The sequence below is a fragment of the Babylonia areolata genome, chromosome 26 (genome assembly GCF_041734735.1).
Source record: "Babylonia areolata isolate BAREFJ2019XMU chromosome 26, ASM4173473v1, whole genome shotgun sequence".
Taxonomy (NCBI): Eukaryota; Metazoa; Mollusca; class Gastropoda; order Neogastropoda; family Buccinidae; genus Babylonia; species Babylonia areolata.
Window position 1 is genome coordinate 33,173,343 of NC_134901.1, and position 17,493 is coordinate 33,190,835.

Below are 17,493 nucleotides of genomic sequence, written 5' to 3' on the forward strand. Positions count from 1 at the left end.
TGCCTGTCAGCATATTCCTGGATCTTATCAGCTTTGTCACTCAGCCACTTATCCTGCATCTGACGTAACTTTTTTTGATGTGGACTTTGGGTTGCTCAGGTAGGCTTGATGCAGACGACGTTTCTCATCCAGAAGCTGCTTGATTTCATCACAGTTTTCATCAAACCAGTCTTTGTGCTTTCTGGTCATGAGTCCCAGGGTCTCTGAAGCTGTACTACAGATCAGCTCGCCCAGGGTCCTCCAGTCAGACTCCACATTCTGGTTGTCCAGAGAGGCGGATTCCAGACGATCTTCCAGCAGCTCCACAAAGGTCTGTTTGATGGTGATGTTTTTCAGCTTAGCGATGTTGAGCCGTTTTGGAGCCTTCTGGCCTTGGGGGTGTCTCTTGGGTTGGATTCGAATATTTAGTTTTGAGACTACAAGGCGATGGTCTGTCCAACACTTGGCGCCGCACATGGTCTTTGTCACACGTACATCTTGCCTATCCCTTTTCCTGACGATGACGTAATCAATGAGATGCCAATGCTTTGAGCGAGGGTGCATCCATGACGTCCTGTTACGGGTAGGGAGGCAGAAAACTGTTGGTTATCAGCAGTTCGTGCTCTGCACAGGTCTGAAGCAAAAGCAATCCATTTGGGTTGCAGTGGCCCACACTGTGCTTTCCAACCACTCCATCCCAGGAGATGTAGTCAGAGCCAACTCTAACAATGAAGTCCCCAAGAATGATGAGCTTGTCTGCTTTCGGGATAGCAGCAATGACAGAGTGAAAGTCCTCGTAGAACTTCGCCTTCACTTCATCTGGGTTGGTTATGGTTGGGGCGTAGGCACTGACAATGGTGAGGTGCTTCTGGCCAGATGCCAGTGGGAGTTTCATGGTCATAAGCCTATCGCTGACTCCCTTTGGGATTCCAGCTAGCCTGCTGACAAGTGCGGTTTTTACTGCAAAACCAACGCCAGCCTTGTCAATAGACAAGATTCTATCAAAAAGAAGTATCTATGGAACTCTGGAAGAGACAAAAGATTCAATTTTAACAGAACTCTTTTTTTTTTTTTTTTTCAGAAAACAATTTGAAGAATTTTATGGAGTTTTGGGCGGGTTCTATAGACAAACATTTTTGTGTGATGTAGAAAAAAGGACAACAAAACAAATAATGAAACTCATTAGCTAACAAAACAAACTCATCAATTGTGTCATTTGTGGGACATTTTTCACAGATTCTTTCATTTCTGGCAAAACTGTCAAATTGCCGTTTATCAACAGACAGTTGCATTATTGGTTGTTGCAAACTAAACTCAACGCCCTCTGGTGCACGATGAAGTTGTATAACACCAACACCAACTTAATCAAGGTCATATAGAGCCTCTACAACAAAGCCACCAGCGCAATGTGCTATAACGGCAAAATAGGAGAATGGTTCAAGAGAAGAGTTGGAGTCAGACAAGGCTGGCTGCTCTTTCCCACTCTCTTTAACATCTTCCTTGAGAGAATCTTGACTGAGAGCTGGAGGCAGAACAATCACAAACTTGCCTTTTGCAAATGACACTGATGCTCTTGCAGGAAAAGAAGAGGAGCTTGTTAGGTTAGTGGAATGCTTGGACAAGGCATCAAAGGCATATGGCATGGAGATCAGTGCAGAGAAGACCAAGCTGATGACCAACAACACCAAGGGTATCAGCTCAGACATAAGAATTAATGGCTAGAAACTAGAGACCGTGCAGAGCTTCAAGTACTTAGGGTCAATTGTGACTGATGAAGGATAAAAGCAAGGAATTCTGTCCAGGATCGCCCAAACAACTGGGGCCCTGACTGAGCTGAAGACCATATGGAATGACAAGAACACTGCACTCAGCTCCAAGATCAGACTGATGCGATCCTTGGTCATCTCGATCTTTCTGTATGCATGTGAAACGTGGTCCCTCATAACAGTTAGAATAGAGGATACAGGCTACAGAAATAAGATGCTTTCGTAGACTCTTGGGCATCACGTACAGAGATCACATAACCAATGAGGAAGTGAGGAACAGAATCAAGCAAGCCATAGGACCCTATGAAGATCTTCACACCACACAAATTGACATGGTATGGGCACATCACAAGATCAACAGGACTTGCAAAGACGATCCCGCCAGGCATTGTACAAGGAGGGAGGAGGAGAGGCAGACAGAAAAAGAGATGGGAAGACAACATCCCAAAATGGACAGGTCTGAGGCTAAGCAAGGCCCTTCGGGAAGCAGAAAACAGAGAAAGATGGAGGGAGGTGGTTGATAGGTTATCTGAAAACAAGTTTTCTTTCTCACTTTAGAAACACTGCCTTTGGCACGTTTTCACAGTTGACTGTCAGCCACTGAAATTCTTTCAGCCGTCTCAGCTGAAAACTGCGTTCTCTCTCCTCTTCGTGTCTTCTGCTGTCTGTGGCATCAGTTTTGTCTCTTCATCTACAGAGATTGATTGTCTCATGGAAACTTAAAAAAACAAAACAAAAAAAAACAAAAAAAACTTTTAAGTGGAATGACACTGGTCCGTTGCATTGTGAATTTGAGTCATGTGATGTGATGGGCAGAAGACAAACTATGCTGTGAGAAAAATTACCATTGGTTCTTTTTATTTTATTTTTTTCAATTTTTTAATTTTTTTCATTCATTATTATTTTTTTTACCATTGGTTCTTTAAAAATAGCAACCAATGGCAAATCACCTTTTAGAGCTGCATGATATAGATCTCTGTTTCTCCAGTGATCAATTGTCAGACTCAAAACATCCTCTGCTAGATGAAGAGAGTCTGATGATCAGTATCAGGTGTGTGATGGATATTTTTGAAAACACAACATGTAAGTCTTGAAAAATATAACTTGCCCAGTCTGCCAAGTTCAGTGAGGACAGTACTTGCCCGACACAATGATCTACTTTCCCCCCAGGCAGTCGGGCAACCGTTAATGTCAAGTTCGGATTACAAAGCACATGTACTCAGGCCCTGGGGTTTTGACAGGGATGGAGATTGCGAGCACTGGCGCTTATGTGTGCATGTGCACACATTTGCGCGTGCGCGTGTGTATGCCTGCGTACATGCACACGTGTGTGTCCGTGAGTTCATGCGCTACCATGTGTGTGCATATGTGTGTGCACACATGTGTGTGTGTAATTTGCTTTTCTCAGTGATTGGCATCTTGACAAATGTGGGCTTGACTTCGGTCTAACTGAAACCTGTAACCTCGATTTTGGCGCTCAGACAAGTCACTCTCATCTCAAAGCCTCTTCACTATATATGGGGTCTAGAAACAACACTTTCAAAAGAGCACTTCTGTTTTAATTTTCAACAGGATATCCGCAAATGATCACAGAACAGCCCATCAGCTTTTTTTTCTCTCTCCAGAAAACAGAAACTCCCTTTTTATGTATATCTAAAAACGGACTTCCGTGCCTAGACGGACGAGTTGCACCCATGTAACTATAGACAGTCTACCTCAAAACTCTCTTTTGTTCCTTAATTTAAAAATTTTTTTTTTTTTTTTAACCAATCGATTTCTCTGTTTATAATCAATATTACTACAATTATTCTATTCATATATTTATTATTTTACTGTTTTAGCTCCAGGTTGACATAACACTGATCATAGTCTACAGCAATGTGCAGAAAGTCAACATCCAATAAACCCTCCACAAAATGATTATCTCACAAAATCGATACCTTCATCCCCCTGATGTTGAGTGGTCTCCTGGAGAAGAAGTAGCGAACTTTTCCCTCCCCGTCCCTGGTCATGGCCACTCTCTTTAGGGTCTTGTTCCCACAGTTGGGGCAGAACACCTTCATCATGTTGTAGGTGATCCTGGCCATCACCGATCAATCATAGTTCATACATGCATGGATATCATTGCTGAACTGCATAAAACACAAAGACCTGCCAGAGAAGATGGACTGCACACATACATGCATTCTTTACTGTTTTTCATATATAACAAAGTAGAGTAGTACTGCATAAAACACAAAGACCCGCTAGAGAAGATGGACTGCACACATACATGCATTCTTTACTGTATTTTATATATAACAAAGTAGAATTGTGAACAAAATGGATCACAATTGCATGCCCATAATCCAATTTAAAACAGACATTGTCTTGAGGACATAAACATTTTTTAAACATATCTAGATATGTGTGTAAACCTCTCTATGTATATTAGTTAAGTAGCTTAGAAAAAACAAACAGATTTTCACTGGTTTCTACAAAATATGTAACAAGAAGCACTTGTGAAGTGTGCCCTGGACTGAGATGATGGACACATATACTTACTTCATGCAGGCAAAGCAGCGCAACACGTAACTCCTGGCCTGCTTGATCAGCATTCCATCCACAGACACTACATTCAGACCCATCTGAATCAGAACGTTCTGCACACACATACACAGAGGAATATCCAATCGTTCAATGGTTCATCATTCATAAAATGAATGTATCATGCATCATCCTTAGAAAAAAAGAAAAGTTTTTAAGATAAAAATAAACCTAAGAAATTTAGAACTCAAAACTGTCATAAAAAAACAGCTACCTATAGTGCAACACTGCTTATCATCATTTTGCTATCAAACTATTGCCAATTATATATTTTAAGAAAGAAAGAAAAGAGAGCAATTCCTCCTCAAATACAAAGATATCTCCTTGAAATTTTGCATGATGATTGCTCATACATTGTACTTTACAAAAAAGATAATAAAGTTATTATAATTCCATTGTAAAAGGAGGAGTTTGTATTATACTCCATGTTTGGTGTTACATATACTTACCATGTCAAACTGATGCAAACTAGGCCTATTGGTTTGCTCTGCTTGGCCAAATTTCGCGCGGCTAACAGTGAAAAGACGGGCCCACCCGCTCTCAGCCAATCAAACGCCTCTAAAAACTATAAGCGCTTAATCATTCCGTGGCCATGAACAAAAATGCCCCATGAGAACCACGGCGGAGACGCGGGGACAGACGGGCGGGCATTCGAGTTTGACATGGTAAGTATATGTAACACCAAACATGGATTATAATACAAACTCCTCCTTTTGGTGTCATATACTGTACCATGTCAAACTGATGCAGAATTTAAAGCAAATGGAGGAGGGCAACGCCTACTGGTTCATATGGGGAGCCCTTGTAACTGAGACGGCAGTGTTAGCCGCGACAAAGGAAATCCCCTTGGAACCGTCAGCCCTGGTCATACGGAAATTCCTGAGGTAGAAGTTGATGAAGGGATTCTCAGACTGCCAGAAGGCTGCCTCCAAGACATGCTGCGTTGGCACTGAGTGCTGGAAAGCAGCCGAAGTAGCTATGGCCCGCACTTCGTGCGCTCTGGGATGAAGACAGCTGATATCCCTGTGTGCATGAGAGTAGGCTCTACGAATGACTTGGGAAACCTGGCGGGAAATGGTGCCTGCAGCGATGTCTTTCTTGTAATTCTCATTGAGGGAGATGAGCAGACACCTCTGAGAAGAACGCCTATGGCGAGACCTATCCCAATAATATTTGAGACACCGAACAGGGCAGGTGCCTATCCTCATCATCTTGGGCAAGAATATAAGACAAAGGTCTGACCCTCAGAGAGGGGGAAGGAACCTCAGGGTCTTGGTTCTTAGCCAGAAACTCTGGAAGGAAACGAATAGTGATGGAACCATCTCTGTGGAAGGCCAGATCTTGTGGCATTCCACTAAGCCCATGCAGCTCACTTCTACGACTGCCTGTGGCCAGCCACAGAAGGAAAGTGGTCTTGAGGGTGAGGATGTCAAAAGGAATAGTCCCCAATGGTAGGAAGGGCTGTTTTCGAATGAAATCCAGCACCAGGAACAAGTCCCAGAGGGGCACTCTTCTGGGGTCTCTAGCTTCCTTCAGAGGGGCACCCCTAGCCACCTCTCTGAGCAGGCAATCCGCTTCAAAGGCGGAACCACCTAGCTGTTTGCATTGTGGTACAGAAGGCAGACCTGTACCCTCGCACAGAACTAGCAGACAGGATGAGAACCGAGGAGCAGAGAGCCAGAAAGTTGGCCAGCTGCATGCTCGTAAGGTTCGTAGGGGTAATGCCCTGAGCTGTACACCACCGCAACCATTTCTTCCAGCGAAAGTCATACAAAGTCTCCGTTCCCTGCCTCCTTGCTCTGGTGACTATGGAGAGGAGGTCAGAGGAGGCACACCCCTGGGTCAGCGCAGCCGACACAGAGGCCGACCGAGGGGTTGAGGACTTCAATGGTGATGCTGACAGTTCCGACCGCACCGCAGCCATGCGTGCTGGTGGAGCAGTTGAGGATTGGAATGCGGAGTGCCCGAGCGAGGCTGCCTCAGCAGATGAGATTTGGTTTCAAGTTCCAGGGGTGGGAACATGTGTCAGGGACTGAAGGTCCGGAAACCAGGTCTGGGCTGGCCATTTCGGCGCAATGAGGATCAGCTGCGGGTGTTCCAATCTGTCTTTCCGTATCACCTTGGACAGAATTGGAAAGGGAGGAAACGCGGAGGCAATCAGACTGCTCCAATCTTGAGAGAGAGCATCCACTGCCCACGCTTCTGGGTCGGCAACTGAAGAGACGGAAGTGGGAAGTCTCTTGTTGAACAAGGTCCACCATCGGCCGAAACCACTGTTCCCACACCCCCTGAAGGCTGTCCTTGTCCAGGGTGCACTCTGTGCGTATGACACTCTTGGACCTGCTAAGAGCATCTGCCAAGAAGTTGGTTTTTCCTGCTCAGTGTCTCGCTGAAAGTGCAATGCCCTTGCTGTGGCACCAACAGAGGAGAGCCTCAGTCTGCATGGAGAGGTCTGCCGAGTGCGCTCCCCCCATTTGTTCACATAACTTGCGACCGTCGTCTTGTCCATGAACAAGCGGATGGTCTTGCCAGTGGCCTCCCCCATGAAGTGCAGGAGAGTCCTGCGAACTGCCTCCAGTTCCAGAACATTGATGTGGCATAGGCGCTCCTCCGGGGACCAAGTCCCTGTTGCATAGAGTGAGTCCATGTGGGCTCCCCAGCCCAGGGAGGAGGCGTCTGTGAAGAGTGCCACCTGAAGAGTAGGTGGGGCTAAGGGCACCCCCTGTGTCCGAAGGGGGGTGATTAACCACTCTGATGTCACCTCGAGGAACCACTCGCCCAGACATATCTGGGTATCCCATGGCTGAGTGCTCTGGGACCGGCGTAACCTCAGTGCCCTCTGGAGAGGGCGCTTGAGAACCCTGCCCAGGGGAATGAGAGGTGCCGTGGACTCCATCATGCCCAAGAGGGAAGAAAGTGTCTGCGCTGTATCTTGGGAGGAGTGGCGCCAGTGGCTGAGGAGGCCTGCCAGACGGTCCCAGTGATCTGGCGCCAGAGAGACTATCATAGACCGCGTGTCGAATCTCATCCCTAAGAAGTCGAAGGACTGACGTGGGGACAGATCGCATATCTGCTGGTCCATGAGGAAGCCCAGTTGGGAGCAAAGGTCTAGAAGTCTGGCCGTATGACTCGGGCACAGGGCCTGCGACTGGGCCAGGATAAGCCAGTCGTCCAGGTACACACAGAGACAAATGGATTCCGAGCGGATGATGGACACCAATTCCCGCACCACCTTGGTAGACAGGAAAGGGGCAAGGGACAGACCAAATGGGAGGGCCGGGAACTGGAACCCCTTGTCCCTCCACACGAACCTCAGGTACCGACGGGATGCCGAATGGATGAGTATATGAAAATAAGCATCTTCCAGATCGATAGAGGTAGGCCAATCACCTTGTTGGATGGTCTCCCGAATCTGTGCCTGTGTGTCCATCTTGAATTTGATTTTGGGGAGGAATTTGTTGAGGGGGGACAAGTCCAAAACTGGTCTCCACCCTCCCGAGACCTTTGGAATCACCAACAACCAGCCGTAAAAACCGGGGCCCGGGTCCGAGAGTTGAGATATAGCCCCATGAGGAGTGGGTGCGATATCTCTTTTTCTAGGACGCTCTCCTGCTCCGTCGAGCTGGGCACCTAAGGAGGAGGAGTGGATCTTAGAGGGGGGAGGTCCTCCACCCAAGACAGCATGTACCCCGACTCTAGCACCGACATAATCCCGTCATTGAGTCCCAGAGCACACCACTGATGTGCATGCCGGGACAAGTTTCGTACTTGGAGGGGCTGAACGACTGGCGGTGCTGAATCGGGGCCCAGTCATTGGGGGTGCTGCCTTCTGGCCTTGGGCATGGCCGGTCGGCTTGGACGGACATACGGTGGTTTATTCCTCTGCCACTGATTCAGCACACGCTGCCTTGACAGGCGGCGTGGTATATGGAGGGCCCTGGTGGCCGGTCTCTTCAATGGCATAGAACCCTGGAGCCCATGAGAGGTGTGGGCCAAATATGAGGCCACCTCCCTGTTTGTCTCTGCCCTGTGGCTGACAAAATGGGGTGGGAACTGGCCAAAGAGGGAGTGCTGCTGTGCTGGGATGGACCACAGGGCAGCCCTCTCCTCCACAGGAATGTTAGAGAGGCTGAAAATGGCATCACGCCGCGCTAGCACAGTATTGAAGTGAAGGCTGGTAGCTGTGTCTGCAGCTGCCGTGAGACCAGATGCTACCCTATTGCCAAAAGCGTGTAACCTCTGGTCGGTGAAGAGGCCCGGCGGGACAGAGGAAGGAGACCCCTTGTCCTGATTAACCGGACACTGTTCCCACAGCTCATTGGCCCTGTGAAGGAACGTGTCGAAGGTGTACGCCGTGGAAACCTCGAGGGGGCAGCGGCGGGCCAATTTGTCCCACTCTGCTAACGTTTTAAAGGATAGGTTAGCTGAAGTGGGGAAGGTGGTGCGCTGTGAGACCAACATCCTGTCCTGTGCGGAGGGCTCTGCTCCGCTGTAGGCAGGGTGGTCCTGTGTGTACCAGGACCACACCCCTCCCTTGGAGGAATCTTTAAGAAACTTTCCCGGGGAAAAGGCGCCCGGGGCAGAGAGGGACTCCCTGCCTGGAGGAGGGATGGAAGCAGCACCCCTGACAGTGCGGGCTGGCTTATTAAGCCATACCTGCACCATTTCTGGCACTCTGAGTTGCCTTGTGGTTCTGGAGTTAGAGTCACATGGCGTAAGGAGGGTCAAGGGTAACAAAGTAGCCTGAGGGACTGATTCGGCATACGTGACCCTATTGGGGAGGGTCAGTTCGAGCTCGGCAAAGTCCGAGTTTGGTTCAGGCTGGTCCCTAGGGAGGCACGGGCTCAATCTGTCCCCCCTGGGATGTGGGCGAAGAGTGCTCATCTGCTTGTTCGTCCTCATCCGAAGACAGGGGCTCCCACTCTTGTTCGCAGTCCATCCCCTGCTGGGTGCCATCCCAAGTGGATGTACCCACTGGGGCGTCCTGTGAGCTGTGGTCAGCCCAGCGGGATGAGCTGGGACGATCCCGAGCCGGGACCATGCCCGCCACTGTTATGTCCTTGACACCTGAAGCGGGTGGGGAGCGTGTGGACCGTAGGTCCAACCATGCTTGGGATGGTGGGTGCCACACCTTTTCAGAGAGGGCGTCCCTGGATGCAAGAGTGACCCACGAGTGCTGTGTGGGGACAAACACCCACTCATCTCACTGTAGGACCGAGGGCTGGGCAGGTGGGGACTGCCAGCTCCGCCGGGCCGAGTAGGGCCCCTGAGCAGCCGTCGGTCCTGACAAGGCCGTTGTGACCGTGGAGGTCACCTGTGGGCTGACAGAGGCCTGATTTGTGGACAGAGTGGCAATATTGGTCGAGGAGCTCGACCTGACCGACAAGAAGTCGATCCCACTTGTCGGGGCTGTGTGTGTCACCCTGTGAGATGTGCTGGGTTGGGTCCGGTGGGGAGCGGACAAGGGGCTGGCCCTTGGTGCTCCCGGCAACCCAGTGTGCACCCTAGGTGCGGCCCAGTACGGGTAGAATGGGGGTAACCACCCGTGGGCACCAGCCATACTGTGACCCGAACCCCAAGAGTCACTGGTGCGTTGACCTCCATGAAGGGAACAACCTGGCCAAGTCGGAGGGAGGTCAGGTCCGACTTGGGTGTCAGTCCCGCCCGAAGACGAGCGGGCTGACTGCCTGGAACCGCCTGACACGCACGGGCCTCCCCCAGCAGGGGAGACCGGCCGGATAGCGGGAAGACCTGCAGAGCAGGTTGCCACGCGCCCCGAATCCCCTCCCGTGGGGAGACTGGGGTGGCTTGGCCCGGGGTGGGCAAAGTAGAGATCCCCCCCCGGAACCAAATTTTTCTCCCCCCCCAAAAGGAGGTGGGGGAGGGGGGTCGACAGAGAAGGGAGGAGGGGGAACAACAATGGGGCACGTGAGGGCCGTCTCCGAGTGGGGACCCGGGTAATGGCCGGGTGCGGCCTCCCCTTGGGAGTCCGCGCCTAGCTGCGAGTCCCCACAGCATGGAGATGACTTGCCATTCACCCTTCTCCCTGCCTCGCGCTGGGACACCTCGGGAGGCGACGCTCGTACCTCTTTCCCCCCGGTCCCCTTCATGACCGTTTTACTGGTACGAAAGTCGCCTCCGCGATCAGCGTCTAATGACGCATCGCCGCGGTCCGTATCGGGAGGAATCATGAGCTCCGGGCCTGGGAGAGTCTCTTACCGAGTCTCAATCCCAGCATCATGATCCCCTGCCTTCGTGGTATGGCACATGAGGCATGGAACCCGCGCTTAGGCACCCAGCGAAAATCCGACCCCCAACAGAGAAAGGAAAGACAGGATCGACTTAGAGGCAGAAAAAATCGAACGAATCGAGGGTGCCCAGTCGAATCGAGTACACAGAATGTAAGAATACAATAAACACAAGCCGCATGCAACAAAATAAGGCCAAAAGGATACGCTGAATAGCCGAAAAAAGCGTAAGACGAGACAGAGCGTAAACCTGACAAGATGGCGTGGAGAGCCTTGGCCAAAGGAATGATTAAGCGCTTATAGTTTTTAGAGGCGTTTGATTGGCTGAGAGCGGGTGGGCCCGTCTTTTCACTGTTAGCCGCGCGAAATTTGGCCAAGCAGAGCAAACCAATAGGCCTAGTTTGCATCAGTTTGACATGGTACAGTATATGACACCAAATCTGTTTTTATTGTTGATTTAAATCTGAGTCAAAGAAAATTTCAAGAGATCAAGTGGTTACAAATTCTCTGCAAAGCAATTAATGCCAGCATTCCCAGTAACATTTTTCTTCAGGTGCCTGTGGCCCAGTATTACACCAGAACTTGATAAACTGAAACTCATTACCCAGTTGTGCGTTGGCACCCAGCCAACAGATTCCCTCCCCCTTCCCTTTCCAGCTGCAGATAGTCAAGTTACAGTACTTGTGCTGGTAACTGGTTCATGTTAACTGTCACTTTACTCCTGGCCTGCTACAGATGCAGACTGAAGTCTGGCACAAACTTACATCATTGTTACTTTTACTTTGAGTCATGAAGGGGGGTGTGAAACTCATTACCCAGTTGTGTGTTGGCACCCAGCCAACAGATTCCCTCCCCCTTCCCTTTCCAGCTGCAGATAGTCAAGTTACAGTACTTGTGCTGGTAACTGGTTCATGTTAACTGTCACTTTACTCCTGGCCTGCTACAGATGCAGACTGAAGTCTGGCACAAACTTACATCATTGTTACTTTTACTTTGAGTCATGAAGGGGGTTGTGACTTAATCACAATCCAAATATGCACCTGGATCATCACCCTCACCACTACACAGACTTTCTTACTCACTTTAATTATTGGACTGTAGAAGTCCAATGGATGTAAACAATTTTCAAATTCTTTAAGACAGGGAGAAACAAACAAGGTTGTTTCCCTTTAACTATCAACAGTGAATTGCTGATGAAAACTGGACGTGAGAGTTACGTCCTGTAGGCGTTAACAGTGCAACAAATTGGACGAAAGTCTCATGTCCCAAGGCAGGCAATGTGTTAAGGACATACAGTTGAAACATCTTGCATCAATCTGCAAGGCATTTTGTTAAAATTTTCAAGTATCTCTTCAAACACAAACAGCATATCTTTGTCATTTTCTTTAATGAACAGACATCTTTTAAAAAAACCCACACACACATATATATATATATATATCTATAAACTCTACAGCTTAACTCACTCTCAAAGCTAAGAAATGTCAACAAGTCGCTTCCCTACTCGCTTTTCTTCACTGGCTCCCCATTCAAGCACGAATACAATACAAACTCTGTCCTCTGTCACAATTTCTTCACTGATTCTTGTCCTGTCTACCTTTCAGATCTACTTTCTGTCTATTCACCATCCAGACAACTCTGTTCTTCAGATGACAAGCTCACACTGTCTATTCCAAAGATACATACAAAAACTAATAGTGAACGTTCCTTTTCTTTTGTTTCAGCTAAACCGTGGAATTCATTACACTCACACCTCCGTTACACCCCAACACCCTCATTCAAAAGAGCACTCAAAACATATCTTTTCAAACTATACTATTCTCACTGAACTTTTTCCATCTGCATTTGCTTGCTGTGATCTTACTGCTGGATATGCTCTTTGTGTGTTGATTTGTATACATTTGTGATGATTTTTAATGTGTATGATGCCCGGTTTCTTGGTGTTCATTTTTTTAATACTATGTTGAACCTTAATGTGATGTGCTTTGTTTTGCTGTGATTTGGGCCTGTGTGATTTGAGACTGATGGTACCTGTGTTGATTTACATATTTTTATGTCAGTCTTAAATTCATATGTATATTTAAGCCAATGTCATGTGAGACTGTGTTGACTTTGTACATATTTTACGTCATTTAATCTTAAATTAGTATATTTTATCGAAAAGAGCGGTGAGCCCCATCTGAGATGGGGGTACTGCACTATACAAGCCTGCATTTTATTGTTATTATTATTATTATTATTATCATCATCATAATATATTTACACATATATATAAAGGGCAGTGCCCAGCCACAAACCTACCAGTAACTACACACCTGCATGGCAAAATCGGTGGTTAGACAAGCCACAGGGACTCGTGTCTTCTCTGCCTCCGCTGATCCCATCCCCATCTGTCGCTTCACATTGCTGATGTTGGAGGGCGTAATCCAACCTTCATCATCATCACCATTGTTGTCCATTTCTTCTTCCATACCCTCCTCTTCTGCTTCTTTGTCTTCTTCCTCTTCCAGGAGATTCTCTGGAAGGACATCGCTTGTTTCCACTGCTGTAGCTTTGCTGGGTTCAGGAGTATCAGAGTTTTCTGTATCTGTCTGTGATACATGAAAAGTGCATGGTAAATAGATTGACAATATGATCAAAAAACTACAACCACCCCCAATACTTTCTTAAGTGCACTGGGTTATATGTTGCTGGTGTGGCATATATATGGATTTGTCAGAATGCATTGATACCTCCTTGAGCAACTAAACTGAACATTCCAATGTCAAACACACACAAAATTTTATTTACTGAATGTTCATCTTTCTGGGCATTATGTTTACTGCCCATCAATATTTCACAAAGCCAGATTTCAGATTTGCCTTCATTATCCTAATCCCAGCTTTCCATCTGAGTAGCCAAAATGTTGGAGAGGTTAATTAGAAATGGGAATGTTTATGGCTTTGTGTGTCTATCTACAACTAGTACAAGCAAGCTGATGGACATGCAAAACAGCAACAGTTTCTAGTTGTCGGCTTTATAGTTTACTGAATAAAAAAAAAAGAGAAAAAAAAGAGCAAAACTTGCTGTTCTTCTTTGTTGCCAATATCACAAAGGCAAAGATATGAGATTTGTTTATCATTCTAGTGTAAATAAATGTCTTACAACACGCTTCAAGAAAGTATACTACTCTATTTCTCTGGGAGAAATCCATTCTCAATGTTTTCCAGTCACTCAGGCTGTGCATCAATGTGAGTCAAATCCATTACTTCCTGAGTTAACTGAAGTTACATTCATTGCACAGAAAACTGACGCACCACCATACAACTAAAAGTAACTATCTTCAATCTATAGCAAATTAGAACGGCAAGGCTTTCATCATAACACCCCCCCCCCAAAAAAAAAAAACCCAACAAGTGAGTCAAAAAATAAGCCTTTTACACAGGACTTTTCATGTTTGTTTCTCTAAAGTTTTGTAATCAAAGCAACATGAAACTGAAGCAGGACAGTTCTATGAGCTAAACATGTAATAAAACCAAAGAATCATGAAGGATTAACAGCCAGCCTACTTACAGCCTGGGCCTTGGAATCCAAGTAGAAACCTGCCACCTGTTGGACTGCATTAGTCTTGCTTGGCACGATGTACTCTGCGGGCTATTGAAAATACAACAACAAAAAATCTTATGTGTCTTATGTATAATCTGAAACAACCCACCAAATAACTTCTAAAATCAAAACATTTGGTTTCAATATTAACATACGAACAATATATAAAAATGGAAAAAAATCTGAGAATAAGCGCACTTGAAGGTATGGTGCGGTGTGGTGTGGTGTGGTGTGCTGTGGCATGTGTGTGTTTGTGTGTAAATAATCTTGAGAGAGAGAGAGGGTAAGAGGGGTGGGGAGAGAGAGAGAGAGAGCGATAGAGAAAGTGTGTGTGTGCGTGCTTGTATTAATGTACTTAATGCATCCAGCTAACTCTCCTGACCACTGTGCAAAACAACTACTATAGTACTAAACTAACATACCTTATTCAAAGGCTCTTTTCTTATGTGTTCTTCACCAGAATACTGTTTCTCTAACATGTAGGTCAGAGCCAAAACACTGATGTCTGGTTTGGAGAGATGTCTGTAGTCACCTGTCTTTTTGGCAAAGTCACTCACTGCAAACAAAAAAACCCAAAAAACCCCACATTGCTGGATGACTTCTTTGGGTGTTTTGTTTAGTTTAAACATGATCACAAGCAATCAAATAACATACAACTATATCAATACTCAGATTTATTACTCATGAAAAAAAATCACAAAAACAGCACCTGAAAGTGCAAACATTCTGTTTCTGGAATGTGTCTCAAGCCCTCAGTGATTTCAATAGTCTTGCTTGATGTTTTCATGAACTAAGAATCCAACTGAGGTAGAGAAACAGCAAAAGTCATTATCAAAAAGTTACAGCAAAAGTCATTATAAAAAAAGAACAGGACAGAATTTACTATAAGTATAATGGAATGTTCTTTTTTTTTCTTCACTATAATTCATACTTACCAAATACAATTGCTTCTGCAGTTGGATTTTTCAGGTTCAGTTTGTATGGCAGAACTTGCAGGCGCTGTCTAGTTGCTTTGTCGCTGATTTCATTCACCACATCAGGAAGACTGTACACCTCTTCGCCAATCTCCTGTGAAAATATTGAAACAGTGCATTGGTCAATACCACTGCCATAACATGCATTGCCACATTTACTATTTTAACTTTACCCATTGGATGTGGGTATGCAATCACACACACCCATGGTTTTTGCTCAGCAACTCTGCAATTCTGATACTACTTCCATGAAATTTTATGACTTTGTTCACTGAAAATTGTCGGAGTATGTGCATATTGAAAAAAAAGTCAATCAACTTCCCAGAACATTGTGGGTGTGGGCACACCCATACTCACAAAGAACAAATCTTGTGGGGCCACCAATGGTATCTCAAGAATTAGAGACTACCTCTCTCCCCCGTGCCGTTTCTGATAGCAGAACTTGAGAAGTGTCACTCACTGGTATGTATGGACAAATCATCATTCTTAATTTCATTCCTGCAACTGGGTACCTGAGCTCCAACAGAACAACTTGTAAAAAAAAAAATCTAGTGATTTACTGATCTTTAAATGTAAATAGGGAATTTTGTGATAATAATGATTTACCGAGCAGGGCTTTTAACTCTCTCCGGACAAAGGAATGCGTGAGCATTCCTACATGAATGTATCCGGTTTCAGACGACCGAATGGAATAGCATTTTCATGAAATAAAGATCCATCACACGATGTACACGTGATTTTGTGATTAGCCAAGCAGAGTGCGCTATTCTGGGTCACTCCACAATCGAATGGTATGATTGGCCAGCCTGCCATGTGTGGCCCGTCTCGCACACATGCTGTCAAAGTCACTGACCGGTCGTCTGCTTGCGTGCCAGCCTGTCAGCAAAGCGGGCTCTTCTCAAAATGTTGTGGAGCGAACAAGGCAGCGATGGCAATGTTTTAGTGTTGACGAAGTACTTGAAATGCTACAAACTGAAGGGTCGGACATTGAAGAGGTGGATGATGACAAAGAAGAAAGTGAATTTAATGCAGAAAGTGAGCATGGTATGGTGATTTGGGGTGAAAAATTGGCATTATTTTCTACATATGGCAAAACTGTAAAAATAAGATGAGAAATTTGATTTTTTATATGTAATAGCTCAACACGTAATAAACCCAGGGATCGCGTTAACGCATGTTTTTCGCGTATTTGATGCATTTTGATTTTCGCTGACGCATTTTCACAGCGCTCACGCGTAACACTTACGCAAAACAACTTTTACTCCAAGCCCTATCAATGTAACTTTAGGACTGACTTGGCAGCTAGGTTTGCGATACTGAATCAGACGGTACAAGACAAAGTGTCTGTGCATGCGGAGCACTGCGAGATGCCTACGTGACTCTTAACAGCTACAGCCAATTAAAAGAGTACGCACGCACACAACACTGCTTAGCTGACGAGTTTTGGAACAGAGTGGCGTCATTACAGGGCGTGACCAGTTTCGAGAAAGCCTGCAAAGTTGTCATCATGGATTATGACGCAACATATCCTGATTTTGCTGTGCTGGCGAACATTGCATTGACAGTTCCAGTCAGCTCTGTTCCTTGTGAGAGAGGTTTCAACTGGCAAAATATGATCAAAACTGCTGACCAATCAAGACTGACAGATGTGCATGTGGACACGCTGTTGCGCATTGCAATGGAAGGTCCAGCATTGAGCCAGTGCAATGAACTGATTGTCAGGGCTTGCGGTGAATTTCAGTGCCGACGTGAGTGGTGAAAATAGGTGAGTAAACCTTTGATTTAGTGTCATAGGTCTGACGCAATTCTGACTCTAACTTACGCGTTTTTTTTTGCCGACTTTGCGTAAGCTGCACGCGTTTTGAAAAAGTCTAGCGCGATCCCTGTAAACCAGTTCTGAAAGTTTCATTTTCTTACTCTGTATTTTGTATTTTTTGTAATTTTTTTCCAAACCCTTACAAATGGGTCGTCTGTGGGGAAAAGCAAGGGAGAAAACTTGTCGTCCCGAGTTAAGTTTTGTGTTGGTCATCAGTTATTGACACATGCAAGTTTGAAATGACACTTTGATGTGGCAGCCAGTCAGTCACTTGACTCATTAACCTCTTCAATGCCAAGCATTATTTTGATTTGTGCTTCCTATTTGCCAGGCTGTTTTGGGTTGTGGAGAGTAATAACAAAAAGTTCTAACACGTGAACTATTGCAATACATAACCCATACTTGTCTGAAAGGAAAATGAACAGGCTATCAAATTCTGATCATCAGAAGTTCATCATTTAACACAATTATTGTACACATCATTCAGTTGCAATTCCTGCCTGTGCCACACCACTCACTTCATGCTCACTTTCTGACAG

General features: G+C 46.1%; 2 protein-coding genes across 3 annotated transcripts in view; one reads left to right on the forward strand and one right to left on the reverse strand.

Moving 5' to 3' along the window:
• The window catches only part of LOC143300448 (RNA-binding protein NOB1-like), a 46,459-nt gene that overhangs the window by 9,786 nt on the left and 19,180 nt on the right, over positions 1-17,493 (reverse strand). For both annotated transcript variants that reach the window (XM_076614128.1, XM_076614127.1), the window contains 6 exons: positions 15,100-15,232; positions 14,587-14,720; positions 14,132-14,212; positions 12,895-13,170; positions 4,290-4,387; positions 3,686-3,824 (listed from right to left, as the gene is read on the reverse strand). In XM_076614128.1, the coding sequence (XP_076470243.1) occupies positions 3,686-3,824; positions 4,290-4,387; positions 12,895-13,170; positions 14,132-14,212; positions 14,587-14,720; positions 15,100-15,232 (861 nt within the window). The remainder of the gene's footprint in view (positions 1-3,685; positions 3,825-4,289; positions 4,388-12,894; positions 13,171-14,131; positions 14,213-14,586; positions 14,721-15,099; positions 15,233-17,493) is intronic.
• LOC143300447 (E3 ubiquitin-protein ligase Su(dx)-like) overlaps positions 15,260-17,493 on the forward strand; it is a 96,846-nt gene continuing 94,612 nt past the window's right edge. The window contains exon 1 of the mRNA XM_076614124.1: positions 15,260-16,903. The gene's annotated coding sequence lies outside the window, so the exon portion shown is untranslated. The remainder of the gene's footprint in view (positions 16,904-17,493) is intronic.